This window comes from Eptesicus fuscus, chromosome 2 (assembly GCF_027574615.1).
Source record: "Eptesicus fuscus isolate TK198812 chromosome 2, DD_ASM_mEF_20220401, whole genome shotgun sequence".
Classification (NCBI taxonomy): domain Eukaryota; kingdom Metazoa; phylum Chordata; class Mammalia; order Chiroptera; family Vespertilionidae; genus Eptesicus; species Eptesicus fuscus.
The window spans coordinates 69,232,505-69,248,094 of NC_072474.1; the positions used below are offsets into that span (position 1 = coordinate 69,232,505).

The 15,590-nt window shown below is 47.7% G+C and overlaps 1 protein-coding gene across 2 annotated transcripts in view; it reads left to right on the forward strand.

The window, feature by feature from the left end:
• Positions 1–4,831: 4,831 nt before the first annotated feature.
• The window catches only part of SCARB2 (scavenger receptor class B member 2), a 54,812-nt gene continuing 44,053 nt past the window's right edge, over positions 4,832–15,590 (forward strand). For both annotated transcript variants that reach the window (XM_054728156.1, XM_054728157.1), the window contains exon 1: positions 4,832–5,109. In XM_054728156.1, coding sequence (XP_054584131.1) covers positions 4,993–5,109 — 117 coding nt within the window. In that variant the 5' untranslated portion in view covers positions 4,832–4,992. The remainder of the gene's footprint in view (positions 5,110–15,590) is intronic.

Below are 15,590 nucleotides of genomic sequence, written 5' to 3' on the forward strand. Positions count from 1 at the left end.
TTTTTTGGTGTGTGCAACAGGAATTGGCGACAGTTCTCTGCTTTCTTAAGTGAATTAGACAGCGAATATTCCGGCTTGTCCTACTATGCTGAGGTATGTTGGCTATCCTGCTCCAAGATTCTTAAACAATTCTGGGACTTGAAAGAAGAAATATGTCAGTTCTTAATAACTAAAAATCAAGACACAAGCCTGTTTTTTGACACAATATGGCTGCAAGATTTATCTTTCATGGTTGATATAACAAAACACTTCTATGATTTAAACTTAAAACTGCAAAAAAAAAAAAAGATCAGATTATTACAAACATGTGTGACCAAGTCAACGCATTCAAATGTAAGCTAGTTCTTTGGGAAAAGCAGTTGAAAAATGAAGATTTAATGTACTTTCTGACATGCAACATGAACAAATCAAGTTTAGGTGAAACTGCATCGTATAAAAAGTATGCAGAATTAAAACTGAATTTAAAACAAGGTTTGCAGATTTTAAATTTTTGGAAGGCAAGTTTTCTTCGACTTTTTCAATAAACATAGAATCAGTACCTAATCAAACGCAAATGGGGGTAATTGAGATCCAGTGTGATTCAGACTTGAAGGCAAAATTCAGTGCAGTTGGTGTGCCTGAATTTTACAAATATTTACCTGCCAGGTTTGAAAATACTCGAAAATTCACATGTGAAATTATTTCCATGTTTGGAAGTACTTATCGGTGTGAGCAGTTATTTACAATTATGAAAGGAAATAAGTCTCCTGTCAGATCCAGAATGACTGACACTCACCTTGGGTCAGTGTTGGAAGTAATCACTGCCAACCAGATTTCCCCCGAAGTAGGAAAGATATAGCAGAGAAGAGATGCCAAGTGTCGGGAAGAAAACATTAATTTTATCATGGCCCTTGTTCTTTTTTTTTTTTTTTGTATATGCTATACTTTTCGAAATAAACCTACGTTTCTATGACAATTGAAGCTTTTGTTTTTTTGCGGCCCACATAAGTTTAAACCTTGTTTATGTGGCCCGTGTTAGCCTTTGAGTCTGACATGCTTGCCAGATTGTCTCCTGATTGTCTCCCTGCCAGGGCGTTAGCCTCCCCATCTACCTAGTAGAAGTACTAATCTCCTCCCACACAGCCTGCCCTGCAGAGTCATTAGTCTGTACCTGTCATGCAGCAGCCACTCCCTGTGTGGAGAGGTGGAGTGTCACCTGCAGGGTGAGCTGATCCTGTGACGCGTCCTGTGGATCGGAAATGAGGAGGGGCCTTGGGAAGCTTGTCTGAGAATTGGGGGGCTCGGGGTAAAGTCCCTGTCAGTAGCTGCCCTGCGGGGGGGTGGGGTGGGGGGGGTGGGGGTTGGGGGGAGATGGACCTGAACAGGCAGACAGCCAGGCCAGGTGCTAAAAAGTCGCATCAGCTCCTCACAATGAGACAGAAGTTACTGTGGGATCACACAGACGGCTATTTTGGGGACATAAGGTTGTTGTTTATTAAGTTGTTTGGATTTTCTGTAATTAGGTCCTTTCTGTTCTCTCTTATTGTTTAATATGTTTTTAAAATGCTAGTCTGGTCAGCTGTGCTAAGAGGAACCAAGAAAGAGGTTTTTGTCCAGTTTGAACCAGAGTTTTAAAGGGGAAGCAGCTTACCAGCTGCCTGACAGTGGGAACAACAGAGTGGTGTTGCCCAAGTGAGGGCACCTCAGGGGGCAGGTAAACAGGGGGCCACTGGGTTGGCAACTCTCATTCAGAAGCTCTCCCCACACAGAGATGAGTTTAGCAAATCTGGGCCTCTCCCTCCATCCCAAGGTCTGTTGCTCCCTCGTGGACCAGACAAGAGGCCAGAAGGGACCTCCATGAACAATGAGAAGGAAGACTGAACAGGGATTGGTGGCCCAGGGCTAGTGCAGGTGGGTAACGATGGAGTTTGTTCCCACGAGTGGAGCCAACTAACAGAAAACCGGGTCTTAGTTGGGAGAGGGGGTTCAATTGGAGCCTGAACTGCTAGGTGCCGAATACTAGGGCAGACAGGTTACCAAATCATCTTTTTTCTAGTTAATGAAGGAGAGAGGACACACAGACTGCAGAAGATGCCCTGGAAGGGGATGGGTGAGGATGAGTGGGCGAGCATGACCGCTTAAGCACATTGGGGCACAGGGCAGAGCTTAGCTAGATAGCTGGGACCTACAGCAGAGATGGGGCAGGGTCGGGGTCAGGAAGGGCTGCCGCTTGTGGATATGTGAAGTCGGGGAACCACCCAGACACTGTGGCCACGACACTTGGAAGACTTGAGTCATTCCAGACCCCACCCAGGTCTGGTTCTCTGGGGCTGCTGCTCAGCTGGGTAGAGCTGGGAGTGGGCAGCCACTGTCACTGCCAACGTCCCAGGCTCAGCCCTCCCCTCACAATCTGTTCCAATTATCTAAAACTGAGTAACACACTACGCCAACATTTAGTGGCTTAAAACAACACCCCTTTCTTTTGCATTTCGGGCAGGGCATGGAGGGCTCACTCTGCTCCATGTGTCTCCGGCCCGTGACTCAAATGGCTGGGTCCCTGGAGGGCCAACCAGGCATCTCTCCTCCTGCAGGCTCCAGGCATCTCTCTGCGGTCTCTCCCGGGTCCTCTCCAGCACGGAGGTCCCAGGGTACCTGGCTTCGTAGTGGCTCAGAGCTCCAAGAGCAACGATTTCCAGAGGCCCAGGCAAAAGTTGCAAGACCTTTGTCATCCAGCTTCAGAAGTGCCAGGATATGGTGATTTCAACCATCTTCTATTGACTTAACAAATCACTAAATGCAGCATAAATGCAAAGGAAGAAGCGGTAGATCTCACCTCTCCACAGGAGTGTCAAAGGACTTGCCGCCATTTCTAATGCATCCCAGCATCTCACCGAGTCCTTAGCAAAGTCCCCCAGCTGAAGTCCCTGTGCCCAGACTCTCCTTGATGGCAGCTGGGAGGCAGCAATGCACAGGGGAGACGACGTGAGGGTTTCAGAGGCCACGAGACCTACTACATTCTGGTCCAGGCAGGATCCACCACCCAGCAACTGGTTGGGCTTGTTAGGCTACTACTTACCTGGTGGTGCCGTGGTTTCCTTGTGAGTAAAATGGGAATGCTACTACCACAGGGGCCAAGGAAATGCCCTGCTCCGATCTTCCAGTGCAGAGCATCCCTGCCCAGAGGCTGAGCTCTGAGATCTGTCCTCTGATATTCATCGGTTGGTGCCACGGCCAGTTTCCTAGGACTGCTCCTAGCCCACGACTAAGTACTAGAGCCGATGCCTGGAAGGTGCTGGGCTCCTGAGAGAGGCCAGCTTGGCTCCTGGACCCTCCAGGGCCTTGCTGAACTTTCTTAGCGTTGCACTGTCGTATAAGATGCTTCCTTCCACCCAGCCTTCCCTCCTTGCCTCTCTCCTTCATAAGGATCACACCTGCAGCCCAGGTCCGGCTCTCTGTCCATTTCCCTCCTAAATCCCTTGCACAGTGCTCCTGGCTGGCACTGCTTCTGAGGGACTGGGACCAAGAGCCACAAGTTCACAGGGCTGCCGTGGATATTAGACAAGCGGGTGTATGTAAGCACCTAGCCAGGGCCTGGCTTATAGTTGACATTCATTCCACTAATACTTCCTGAGTCCCTGCTGTGTGCAGGCTTTAGCCCGGGTGCCTGGGAGATCCTGGTGAGCAGAGCTGATGACAACGTCAGGGCCACCTGCTTGAAGCTGCTTGCTGACTCCCACGGCTGAGAGATAAAGTCAGATAAAGTCCCGGACTCTTCTATGGGACACAAAGAGCCCTTCAAAGCCTGACCCCGAGGCCTCTCAACACCTCCCACTCCACCTGCTGGGCCCCTGAGCCTATCATCAAAAGGACCTTCCTCTTTCCTCCTACAATCTTGCTCTTTCACCCCCACCTTTTTCCTAGCACACCTTTTCTTCGCATTGGAATGCCTCTTCCTCCCCTTGTACACACCGCTCAGGTGACAAACCCTTACACATGCCCCACAACCCAGTTCAGCTGTGGGGTCCCAGGTCACAGGACAGAACGTGCTGGTTGCACAGATCTCAGCACGCACCTGTGAAAGCACGGTGACACAGCTGCTGTGACAGTGTCCCCGCTAACCTGTGAGCTTGTCTAGAGCAGGGGCAAGGTTGTATCCATCCTGAATGCCCAGTGCTTGGCGCTTGGTAGGCCTGCCGTGCGTATCCGCAGAGTAGGTGTGTGAATGAGCCCAGGAGGACACGCGACTTTAAAAAAATAAATAAATAGAATAAATAAATTATATATGTGTGTGTGTGTGTGTGTGTGTGTGTGTGTGTATATGATTTTAGAGTGGAAGGGAGAGATAGAAACATCAATGATCAGAGAGAATTGGCTGCCTCCTGCACGCCCCCTACTGGGGACGGAGCCCGCAACCCAGGCATGTGGCCTTGGCCGGAATGAAACCTGGGACCCTTCAGTCCGCAGGCCCACGCTCTATCCATTGAGCCAAACCAACCAGGGAAGGGCAGGCGGCTTTTGGAGGAGACCGGCGAGGCCCGCAGCGAGCGGAGGGGGCGCGGCGGGGCCTGGAGGGGTCCGGGAGCCGCCGGCGCTGGGGGGCCGCCCGGGACCAGCGCGGGCCGAATCGCGGCCTCCGCGGCGGGGCACATGACTGTGGGCTCAGCCTCCGCCCCGCCCGCCTCCCGCGCAGCCGCTGGCAGGGCTCTCCCGAGTGTGCGGCGAGCCGGCTGGCGAGCGTCACGGCCTGCGCGCTCCCTCTCCGGCTCCGGCTCCGGAGCAGCGCCCGGCGGCGCCGAGGCTGCCCCCGCGAGGGAAATCGAAACCGAAGCGGCTCATTCCGCACCCTCCCCCCCCCCGGGCCCGCCGGCTGGGTGCCCTGCGGGCCCTCTCGCCCAGCCGCGGATCACGGAGTCGCGCGCACCGCCCGGCCCGCGGGCATCCGAGGGTGCCCGGTCTCCCCTCCTTCCGCGGGGTCGCGGGCGCTCGCCGCCCGGCCCGTGAGCCGCGCGCAGGATGGGCAGGTGCTGCTTCTACGCGGTGGGGACGCTGTCCCTCCTCCTGCTGGTGACCAGCGTCACGCTGCTCGTGGCCCGGGTCTTCCAGAAGGCCGTGGACCAGACGATCGAGAAGGTGAGGCGGGGCTGCGTGTGTCCGCGCGCGGGTCGGGGGCGGAGGGGGGCCCTTCCAGCCGGTGACCCTCGCACTGCCGAGCCCCGTGCACGGAAGAGCTGCACCTCTGCAAACGCTCCGGTTACAGCCCTCCTTTCTCCCTTGTCTTCTCCGGGTTGGTAGGTAAGGGTTAAAGAAGGATGGAGAGGAATGGAAATGACGCTGTTCCCTTTATGACAATAAATAAGACTGTGGATCTAGACTTTTTAAAAAAGCTTTCACTTCTATCATTGGCATCCCCCACCCCTGCCCTCCCTTCGCCCTGATCTCTGTTGAGCCCACACTCATTTCCCTCCCACTTAATGAAAAAAAAAAAAAAAAAACTGAATGAAAGGTACCACAAAAGAGGCAAGTTTGTTGGCGGCCTGCTGTGGCCTTCGAAGTGGTGTGGGGCTGGGGGTGACAAGGGGGTGTGTAGCCTATTGTGTTCTTGCCTCCTTGGGCTGAGCAGGGCAGCTGGTAGCCAGGCCAGGCCTCTGGGCTGGGGGACATTTCAGTCCATCCAAGTCTGTGCCTACCCACCTGCTTAGCAGCGTGGTGTCTGACACCAACCGTCTGTGCTGCTTTGTCTCCTCATTGATTCGTGCTCTTCTCAAACAGCTACCTCAGCTTCAGGCAAAGGTGCGTTTATGGATTCTTCAAAGAACCTGAATCTGTCTCTTCCCCTGGATGGGTGGGCTGGACGGAGAGTCATTTCGGGAGACTTCTCCCACATCTGACCTCACCAGCGGTCATTTTTCTCTGCCCTTCCACCCGCACCCACCAATCTATGTGGGAAGAGGAACAAGAGAGAGTTACTGCGTTCACTTTTTCCTTAAAAAAAAAAAAAGCAAAAATCATTGGAGTGGCCTTTCTTGGTAGCACCCATCACCGCGTGCCTAATTTCCCCCACTGGTTGGCACTTGCTGCTGGCTGGATGAACATGCCAGGCCTCGTCCAGTTTGATCACTGCTCTTAACTCCCTGTTAGTAAAGTTGTCTCGTTCCAGGTGGCAAATCCTTTAATAGAGGATTCCAAAAGCCATCCATTACTTAAAATCTGGCAGGTTAAAAACAACTTGAAAAAAAGAATACGCCAAAGGAAAGCGTAATTTAATGTTTTCTAGGTTCGCATTGCCAAGGGGAGATGAAGCCCATTGTCTGAGCTTAAAGATCATTGTTTCCCCTGAGCACCCAAGTTCCAGGGGAAAACTGAACTGAATGTCCTTCACTCCTGTCCACCTGAAAACCCATGGCAAGAGGGTTTAAGGATGTGCGCTCTTGCTTGGGTGACTAGAGTTAAGCAACCCAATTGTAGTCAGTATATGAATTTTCTTATGTGGCTGTTTCAGGAGATCCTCTGTGGCCAGTGACCTCCCCAGTGCCTCAGGTATCGCCAGCCCTCAGGTGCTCTGTGGGTCTATACTTCCTAGGGTCAGGGGTCGGTGTAAGGCATCTTGGCTAGGGCTTGAGTTTGCATTGATATTTGGTGATTGGCTTTTTGCGTGGTTTTCTCCATGGGGATTGGGCTCTGATCCAACTAATAAATTATAGCACAGGGTAAGTGGGATGGCCCAACTCCATTAAGGAACACTGCACAATGTGGTGTGTGAAACCAAATGACAGTGGTTGGTTCAGTGGTCAGATATGGAAATATTCTAAGTCGACCAGAGGTTTCATGTTCCCATTAATACCATTGTGCTCTCCTGGATCACCGTAGGGTGGTAGCATGGGATAGTGGGAAAGAGTAGGGAGTCTGCAGGTCAACATCCAGGTGTTCTAGCTGGTGATCTTCTGCTAGGTAGGTGCTTAACCTTTCTTGATTCTTGGTGATGTCACCATCTATAAATGGGGATAATAATGATTCACATAAATAGAAAGGTTATAATAATTCTTAAGGAACATTAGTATAATTTTCATGGGCTATATAGTTAGTGCTTTGTAAATGATAACAGCTTTATTTTATTTATTTTTTGTTAGCAGCCACATAATGCAAAGAAAAAATATCTGCGATTTCAAGTCAGACACCTGTGTTCAAATCCTAGCCTTGCCACTTACAAGTTTTTTGTCTTTGGGCAAGTTACTTAACTTGCCTGAGCTTCAGTGTCATGACTTGGAAAAGGAAAGATGTTATGTGGCGTGTTTCTCTCTTTTCCGAGTCCAGCACGGAAAAGGAATGGGTCCGGTTCCTGAGTGGAGGAGCTGGGGATTAAGAAATAAAAGAAAGAGAGAGACCAGATAGAAAGATAGAAGCAAAGCTGAGAGCCAGGTGGGACGCCATCCTCTCTGATGGAGAGACAGGGACCCTGAGCCCACGCAGGACGTATATTTATATATCCCCAAATACCAGGAAGTATCACCAAAACTTAGGATCAAAGGAGCTTATTTGCATTCTTGAGTAGGCCCTAGCCTTCCTGGTGCTTGCCTGGATTTACATATCAAAGCCTGCTCCCCTACACCTGGACAAAGGTAAGAAGTCAGTACTGATAACATGTCTGCCTTTTTGGGGAAGCATGTTCCCAGGGCGTGGCTCTGCCTGTCACAGCTGATGATAATTAAGGAAATGCCCATGTGCCTTCCCAGGGGGCCCTCTACGATGTTAGCTTTTCCTTAGGAAGGGCCTCCTCACATTGCTAAGCTACACACAGACCATGGACCGGCCTCCGTATTTACTGTGAGGCTCAGTGAGGCCATCGGTGCTGAGCGCTCGGCAGAGTCTCTGGCACAGCACAGGTGATCCATTATGGCCGCGTCATTATTTCCAATAGTATTATTATGGAACAGTTCATTCATAACTTGGCTTTAATGTAGCTGTAATATAATCCATCCTGATAGTCCCAGCTCTTAGTGGTTTCATATGAAAACTGTCCATGCCCTGGCTTGTCCACATCAAAAGAGAAGAGAGGGAAGGGATGAAGTTCTAATAAGTAGGTTTGACTAATTGCGAGAAGCTTAGTAACATAATTCCTATCAGAAGAATTTGCCTTAAATGATACTTTTCCTTCAGTCCTTCAGTGATCAGAGACTACTGAATGGAGATTTTCATTTTGGCAGGTGCATAGAAGGGAAGGAACCAAAACTAGTTGACCTCATTGGCTTGTATTAGGCAAACCCTCTAGTTGTTTCTGCTTCACTTCTCTCAATTGCAAAAGAGGCAGAGTGAGGCTTTCCTCCTTGTCTGCCTACTCTCACTTCCTGGGGGATATTCTGAGTATTAAGCAGGCCTCTAGCAAGCATTTTTACCCCCTCCCCTCCCCTGGAGACAGAGTTTTGCACACACCCAGCAAACTCTTTTCCTCAGTAGAGCCTAGAAGGGCAGGATTTTATGTTACATTTCATTTCATTTGCTAACCCTACTGATTGGCACCCAGCACAGTACTTGGCACATGGTAGGTGCATAATGAATGCCTGTTGCCTCCCTATTGATTGTTTTAGGAACAGTGTTGAAAGAACAGTGTCCCGAGAATCAGCAGAACATGGTTAAAATTCCTTTTTCAGTCACTAACAAATACTTGGATTAAATTGAACAAGCCAAGTAGCAAATTATCAAACCCCTCAAAGCCTCAGTTTCCTCATTTTGAACATTGGGGGTAATAAGAATAGCTCCCTTAGAGTTGTTGTAAGAAGGAAATAAAGTAATTGATAGAAAGCATCTAGCACAGTCCCTTCCACAATGCCTGAATACTAACAAGTGTTATTGTTTCTGGTTATTTTTTTTTTCTCATCTAGAAACTGAAGCTTATATAGTAGATAAGGTTCCTTCTTGCTCCAAAATTCTGAGATTCTGAGATGGGCATGTGGCCTTTGCTTGAGTGAAGCTCGGAATATTAAATTTGGCCTTTGACTAGCTAACCATTTGAACATCTCCCAGAAATGAGGGTGCAGAGCCGGCCAAAGTCAGGGCTGGCCAATAGGAGATGGGCTGGCGAGGGAACCAATGAGAGGGAAAGAGATGGTTCACGTTTCGCTTCCTATTTGCTTCCCACAGGCCAAGGAAGGAAGACAGCATTAGGTCTCAGGCATAAGATGAGCAGGACAAATGCACTTACCCTTTGCCAGAACCTGAGGCTCTGGGCAAGTGAGTCACAGCTGGCCTCTTGGGAACCATAGCAACTGTGGAGCTTCTGCTGATGATTTAACCAAATAGCATCGATTGGTGAATATGTACAGGTCTTCTTTTTAAAAGTCAAATTAGTAAAATAGCTTCCTTGTTGTTTATGTAAAGACGGTCAACTAAATATAATCCTAAAGCGCTCTCGCATATCTACTTCATCACCCAAGTTGCCTTTTTACAGAATTACGCAGACTTGGAATCTTAGAATAAGAAAAAACACTTTAGATATCACTTAATCTGTTATGTTATAGTTAAAGGAACTGTGTTCATTTTTAAATGGATGATGGTAGGTATCCAGTTGCCTTTACATTTATATGACACTAGAAACATAGACAAGTGACTTATGGAAGGCTACATGGAAAGGAAGGGGTAGGGTTAGGTGTGCAAACTGGGTCTCCTAATTCACATCCCCCTTCCCGAGGATGACCATCCTCCTCATTGCCAGTGACAGTCCTGGTTTATCTACACCTGTTGTCCTGGCATGATTACTAGCACCTCTTTCCTTACAAAAGATTCCTGGTTTGGCCTGCCGGTATGGCTCAGAGGTAGAGTGTTTTCCTATGAACCAGGAGGTCAGGGTTCGATTCCCGGTCAGGGAACATGCCCTGGTCACAGGGGCTTGATCCCCAGTGGGGGGCATCTCATCATTGATGTTTCTATCTCTCTCTCCCTCTCCCTTCCTCTCTGAAATCAATAAAAATATATTTTTAAACAGATTCCTGGTTTGGACAATAAAGTCTGTCCTCACGCACCACACTGTCCTGCACTTCTTGGCTTAAAGAGGAGTGTGGTCTCTAAGGAGCTGAGGCCCACTCAGGCTAGCTCCGGAAAGATAGGATTTCTTCTTCTTCTAAAGCTGCAAGAGGAAGCTCATAGACATCTAAGTGTGAGAGCCACCGCACAGTAAGGCCCTGGATACAGTAGAAACTGGAAAGTCAGCAGCCCCAGGCACACTGTCCCTCTCCTGCCACCGCTTCCCACCAACCCGCTTCCTCTGTTTACTTGTTGGGCCCAGGCTGTTTGCTCATCTGGGGCTTCCTCAGCCTCAGCCCTTGTGACCTTCCAGCTGCTAAGCCCACATGACATGCTTCATTTCTTAGTTTCTCTTTCCTCAATTTTTATTGATTTTTAGAGAGAGAGGGATAGAAAGATAGAAACATCGATGAGAGAGAAACATCATTGATCAGCTGCCTCCTGCATGCCTTCTACTGGGGATCGAGCCTGCAACCCGGGCATGTGCCTTGACTGGGAATCGATCTGGTGACCTCTTGGTTCCTGGGTCGACGCTCAACACTGAGCAACATTGGCCTGGCTCTTTCCCAAATGTATCACAGAGCAATGTGATTGGCTCAGCAGAAGCAGAAATCATAGATTTATAAACAGAGGCAATATCCTTGCAAGATTCTTTAACTTCAAAGCAAAAGTATGCAACTCCTTCCTACCATTAGAAATGTGATCTTGTGATATCAAAATCATGGTAGGGTTCTTTCAACATCTTACTAATTCATGGTGACCATGAGTCCATTCATTATTAATGATTAAGATAGGGGAGTGAGCCAGTACTTCTCAGTATAGTTCCTAGACTCTAAGAACTGCATCCAAATCACTTAAGGAAATTTAAAAAATACAGACTCCACCAGCCCTGCTGAATCAGGCTCCTTACGACCACTACCCAGGATACAGAGCTAAGCATGAACCCATGAATGGTTTGGTTGGTGACTGTGTTAGCCTGTGTCTTCAGTCCTTAAGGTGGCAATTCCTTTTTCGCACCTTTGTTTTTTATTCTTTATTTTTGTTTATTTTGCTGATAAGAAAAGAAAGGCATGTCATCATAAAATGTCAGATACAACAAAAATTAATAAAGCAGAGATAACTACGGTTAACATATTATTGGCATTCCATCTTTTTCTTTATGCACATATGATGGTATAGTAACACATTGCAAAAATGAGGTGCTTCTATTCCCACTCGTCATGTATAATTTCAGCTTTGCTGAGTTATGAGTGACATATAAAAGAGATAGCAATGCTAGTTGAGTATATTACTGTTAGTAGTTACTATTATTCTGCAAGTTTACATTAAAAGGGAAGATCGGGGGGCTGGGGTCTTGCCTGTGGAAACCGTCTTAGCTTTCTTGTTTAATGAAGTGCAAGATTTCATTCTGTCAGGCCCGGCAACAAGGCCATCTGTTCTGCCAGACGTTCGCTTGTTCCCAGGGAGGAATCAGCAGGTGGGATGATCAGATCATTAATGAAAACACAGGATGTTGGCCAAGTGACTAGTCATTTATGGCCTATATCATAAAGCTATGTACTATGTATGTATATACATGATATACTAATAAAGGGACCCCTTTTAATCAAAGCTAGTAGCAGAGACATATTAGCTTGTATCCGAGCCTCTTTACCAAGAGAAGGAAAAATGAATGATAACCTGAGAGGGTGTGATGTTTAACAAAAATGAGCAAGGGCATATTTCTATGTAGAAGTGAATACTATTGCTATGATTTCACATGCAACAAATGTACAAGCTTATACCCACTTCACTCATTTATCTTGCCCACTTGGCCCCTCCAGCATCTGAGAGAGAGAGAGAGAGAGAGAGAGAGAGAGAGAGAGAGAGACAGAGAGAGAGAGAGAGAGAGAGAGAGAGAGAGAGAGAGAGAGAGAGGGGGGGGGGGGCAGAATGCCATTGTGAGAGTAATGTACTCATTTTGGCAAGTCCCATTTTAAGGATATTTGCTTTAAGCATTGTACTTCTAATAATCAAGAGTCATGGAAGCCCCAGCTGGTTTGGCTGAGTGGATAGAGCATCGGCCTGGGGACTGAAGGGTCCCAGGTTCAATTCTGGTCAAGGGCACATGCTCAGGTTGTGGGCTCGATTCCCAGGAGGCAGCCAATCAATGATTCTCTCTCATCATTGATGTTTCTATCTCTCTCCCTCTCCCTTCCTCTCTGAAATGAATAAAAATATATTTTAAAGCAGAGTAATGGCAGAAAGAGGAGACAGAGATAAATAAGCAATGAAAACATCACTTATTTCATCTTTGAGAGATACAATCACAGCCAAACAGGTTGTAAAATAAGACTGGCTCCACGAGTTGCACATGGAACCCAGGCATTGTTTTCAGGGCCCTGCTTCTTATTTATTCACATCTTAAAATCCCTTTCTCTTCCACTCCTTCAACCACTCCACACACACACACACACACACACACTTTCCCAATTTTCACCTGGTCCTTATCATTAAGGGTCCACCTCGTGGCTGCTCTTTCTCCCTTTGGGCCACTGATTCTTAACCTTGGTTTCACATTTGTAAACACCTGGAAGCTTTTTAAAAGTATCCAAGTAGGTGTTTTATAGCAGGAGTTTTTTCGGGATAGCTGCTTCATCATACTGTCCTGTATGGAATTTATAGACAGAGTAGCAGCTTACATTTGAGCTGACCTTTGAACCTCAACTGTCAGGTCACATTAGCTGAAATTATTACAGTTCCAATTAAAGCAAAATGAGTTCAACAACAGTGACATACAAAATAAAATGCCAATGCCTTTGTTCCTGAGTTAAAATAAGGTCAGAGAACAAGGGTAAAACGTTAATGGCAGTTTATTTTATTTCAACAGAGAATTTAAAAAGGTAAGTAGTGCAAATATGTTACTGCGAGAGTCTAGATTGGGTTTGCTTAATTTCGGGAAGAAATTTTTAAAAACAAAGCCAACCAACCGGTGTTTTGATATTGGGTGAGTGTTATTAACCTGGAGTCCAGTGAGAATCATCCGCACGCTTTGAGGCCGGGTTCTCAAAGTTGGTCTGCATTCTCTTCTGGGTGAATTTAGACCCTGTGGATGGCCACATGGAAAGTGAAGTTGTGTTTAATTATTAAGCAGCACTCCGTTGAACTGAAAGAACAATCAGCAGCACTCTCGAGTCCTGAACGTTTCCTTAAAAGTGTTGGCTTATTCCCACCAAAGCCTCATGCAAGTCCCCGAGAGCTTATTTTTATCATCTGCCAGGACAGCTGGTTCAGCACCCCTCCTGGTGTTGCCTTCCCGAACGAGCTCTACCAGGTTAACTTGGATGAAGTGTGTCTTGTGACTCACACCATGTCAGCTCTTGGCAGAAGCAGCTGATCAGGGAACAGTGGTCGGTTGACTGTTGCGAGTGCATAAAGTGCCCACTAGGAAATGACAGAGGGTGGCAGGGGACCAGCAGCCTCACATCTTGACCGGGCTTAGTATGGCAGGTCAGGGACCTCGGACTTTATCCTGTGAGCACTGAGGAGTGTCTGCTCAGATAGGCACTTTTTTTATTTGACAGAGAGAGAGGAAGGGAGAGAGACTGAGAGAAACATTGATAAGAGAGAAACATCACTGATTGGCTGCCTCCTGCATGCCCCCTCCACTGGGGATTGAGCCTGCAATCCAGGCATGTGCCCGGACTGGGAATTGAACCAGTGACCTCTTGGTTCCTGGGTCAAGCTCAACCACTGAGCCCCCAGGCCGGGCCAGATAGGCACTTTTGGTAGAACTCTCTGAGGCTGAGGTAGATAATGGATTTGGAAGGAACAAGCCTGGAGAGAAGACCTGTTAGGAGACTACCCACAGTATTGCCACAGCACAAGCTGATGGTGCAGTGGGCACAGGAATAGAAATGGAGAAGAGAAGGAGGTAAAATCAGTATTGATTAGGGGAGAAAATCATGAGTCCATTTTTTATCCCATTGACTTTGGGCAGCCTGTGAGATGGCCAGATGGGGATCTTATAGTGCTGGGTCAGCAAACTGCGGCTCGAGAGCCACATGCGGCTCTTTGGCCCCTTGAGTGTGGCTCTTCCACAAAATACCACAGCCTGGGCGAGTCTATTTTGAAGAAGTGGCGTTAGAAGAAGTTTAAGTTTAAAAAATTTGACTCTCAAAAGAAATTTCAATCGTTGTACTGTTGATATTTGGCTCTGTTGACTAATGAGTTTGCCGACCACTGTTATAGTGGATCCACACAATTGAAATGATCTGAATAACTTCAGGCATAAGCCTTTGGGCTGAATTACTGGGCCTGGCACACAGCTGGACATGTTACACACATGTCCGTTTTGTGTCCTTAGCTAAATTTCCTCTTCAGAACATGGCCTATGCCTGTTGGGCATATAGAAAGCACTTAACATATACATTGGCTAATTCACTGAAAAGGAAGTTTTTCAGTCCAAATGATTGTTTTGGCTGTTGACCCTGCAGATTCACCACATAACTGGATGATCTTTTCAGTATTTCTTTTGGTGGTTGTGCCCACAGTATTATGCCTGGAAAAATTCATCTTGTCCTGCTTGGCTAATATTAATAAGCAATATCTAAAATCACGTCGTAAACCTGATTTAGGACCTTACCTTGATTTTTCATTTAGCACAACTAGGAACTCAGCTGATGCCAGGCTTTGTCTGGTGGCTGCCCCACTGCAGCGGACTCCTCAGTGAGGAGGATCCGTTGTTTTCAAGCCATGGCTTTCTGTTCTGACTGAGCAGAGGGCTCCCGTGGACCAGGGAACTGGCTCCTTGTATCCCGACGAATGAATGCCTTCTGTCACTCCCGGGCTTGGGGTTAGGTTTCTGAATCCTTCCTTTGCAGAGCAAGCCCCTGGGAGTATATAATTGAAAGCCTTCAGGATCCGGGGGCAGAAATGAGAAGTTTAGGGTCCAAATGCAGCTCTTTTCTGGACCACCTCGCGGCAGGAGTTTGAGGTGCTGTCTGGGCAGAGCAGCCACCTGGTAACTCCAGAGCTCAGTCTTCCTTTGTCACTTCCTTGTGTGAGTTCCAGCAGGGAGCTCACCATGACCTCACAGCTGCCCTAGTTTCTTTTCCTCTGGATGGAAGGGCCGGCTCCCCTTCACCGTCTCTCTGGGATAGGGCTGCCAGATTAAATACACGATGCCCAGTTAAATTTGAATTTCAGATAAACAATGAGTACTATTTTAGTGACTATGTCTCACGCAATGTTTTGATTCACTTCAATTTATCAGTTGTTAACATCCGCCGTATTTACTTCATCTCTGTCTCTGATGTAGACTTTTTCTTTGAATTGTTTGAACGCAAATGCAGACGTTATGACACTCTGCCCCCAAACCCTTCAGCATGCATCTCCTAAGAGTGGAAGCATGTTTGACATAGCCAACGCAGTGTTTGGGAGAAACTTGGGCATCCCGTATTTTTATTAGCTACGTCTGGCAGCTCTACTCTGAGGATTTGGTGGGTTCGCAGCTGCTGGAGAGGCTGAGCATGAGCTTTGCAAACCCACAGACCTGGACTTGGTCAGATTCGGCATGACTTACTGGCTCTGTGAGCTTGGGAACACCAGGGCCACTG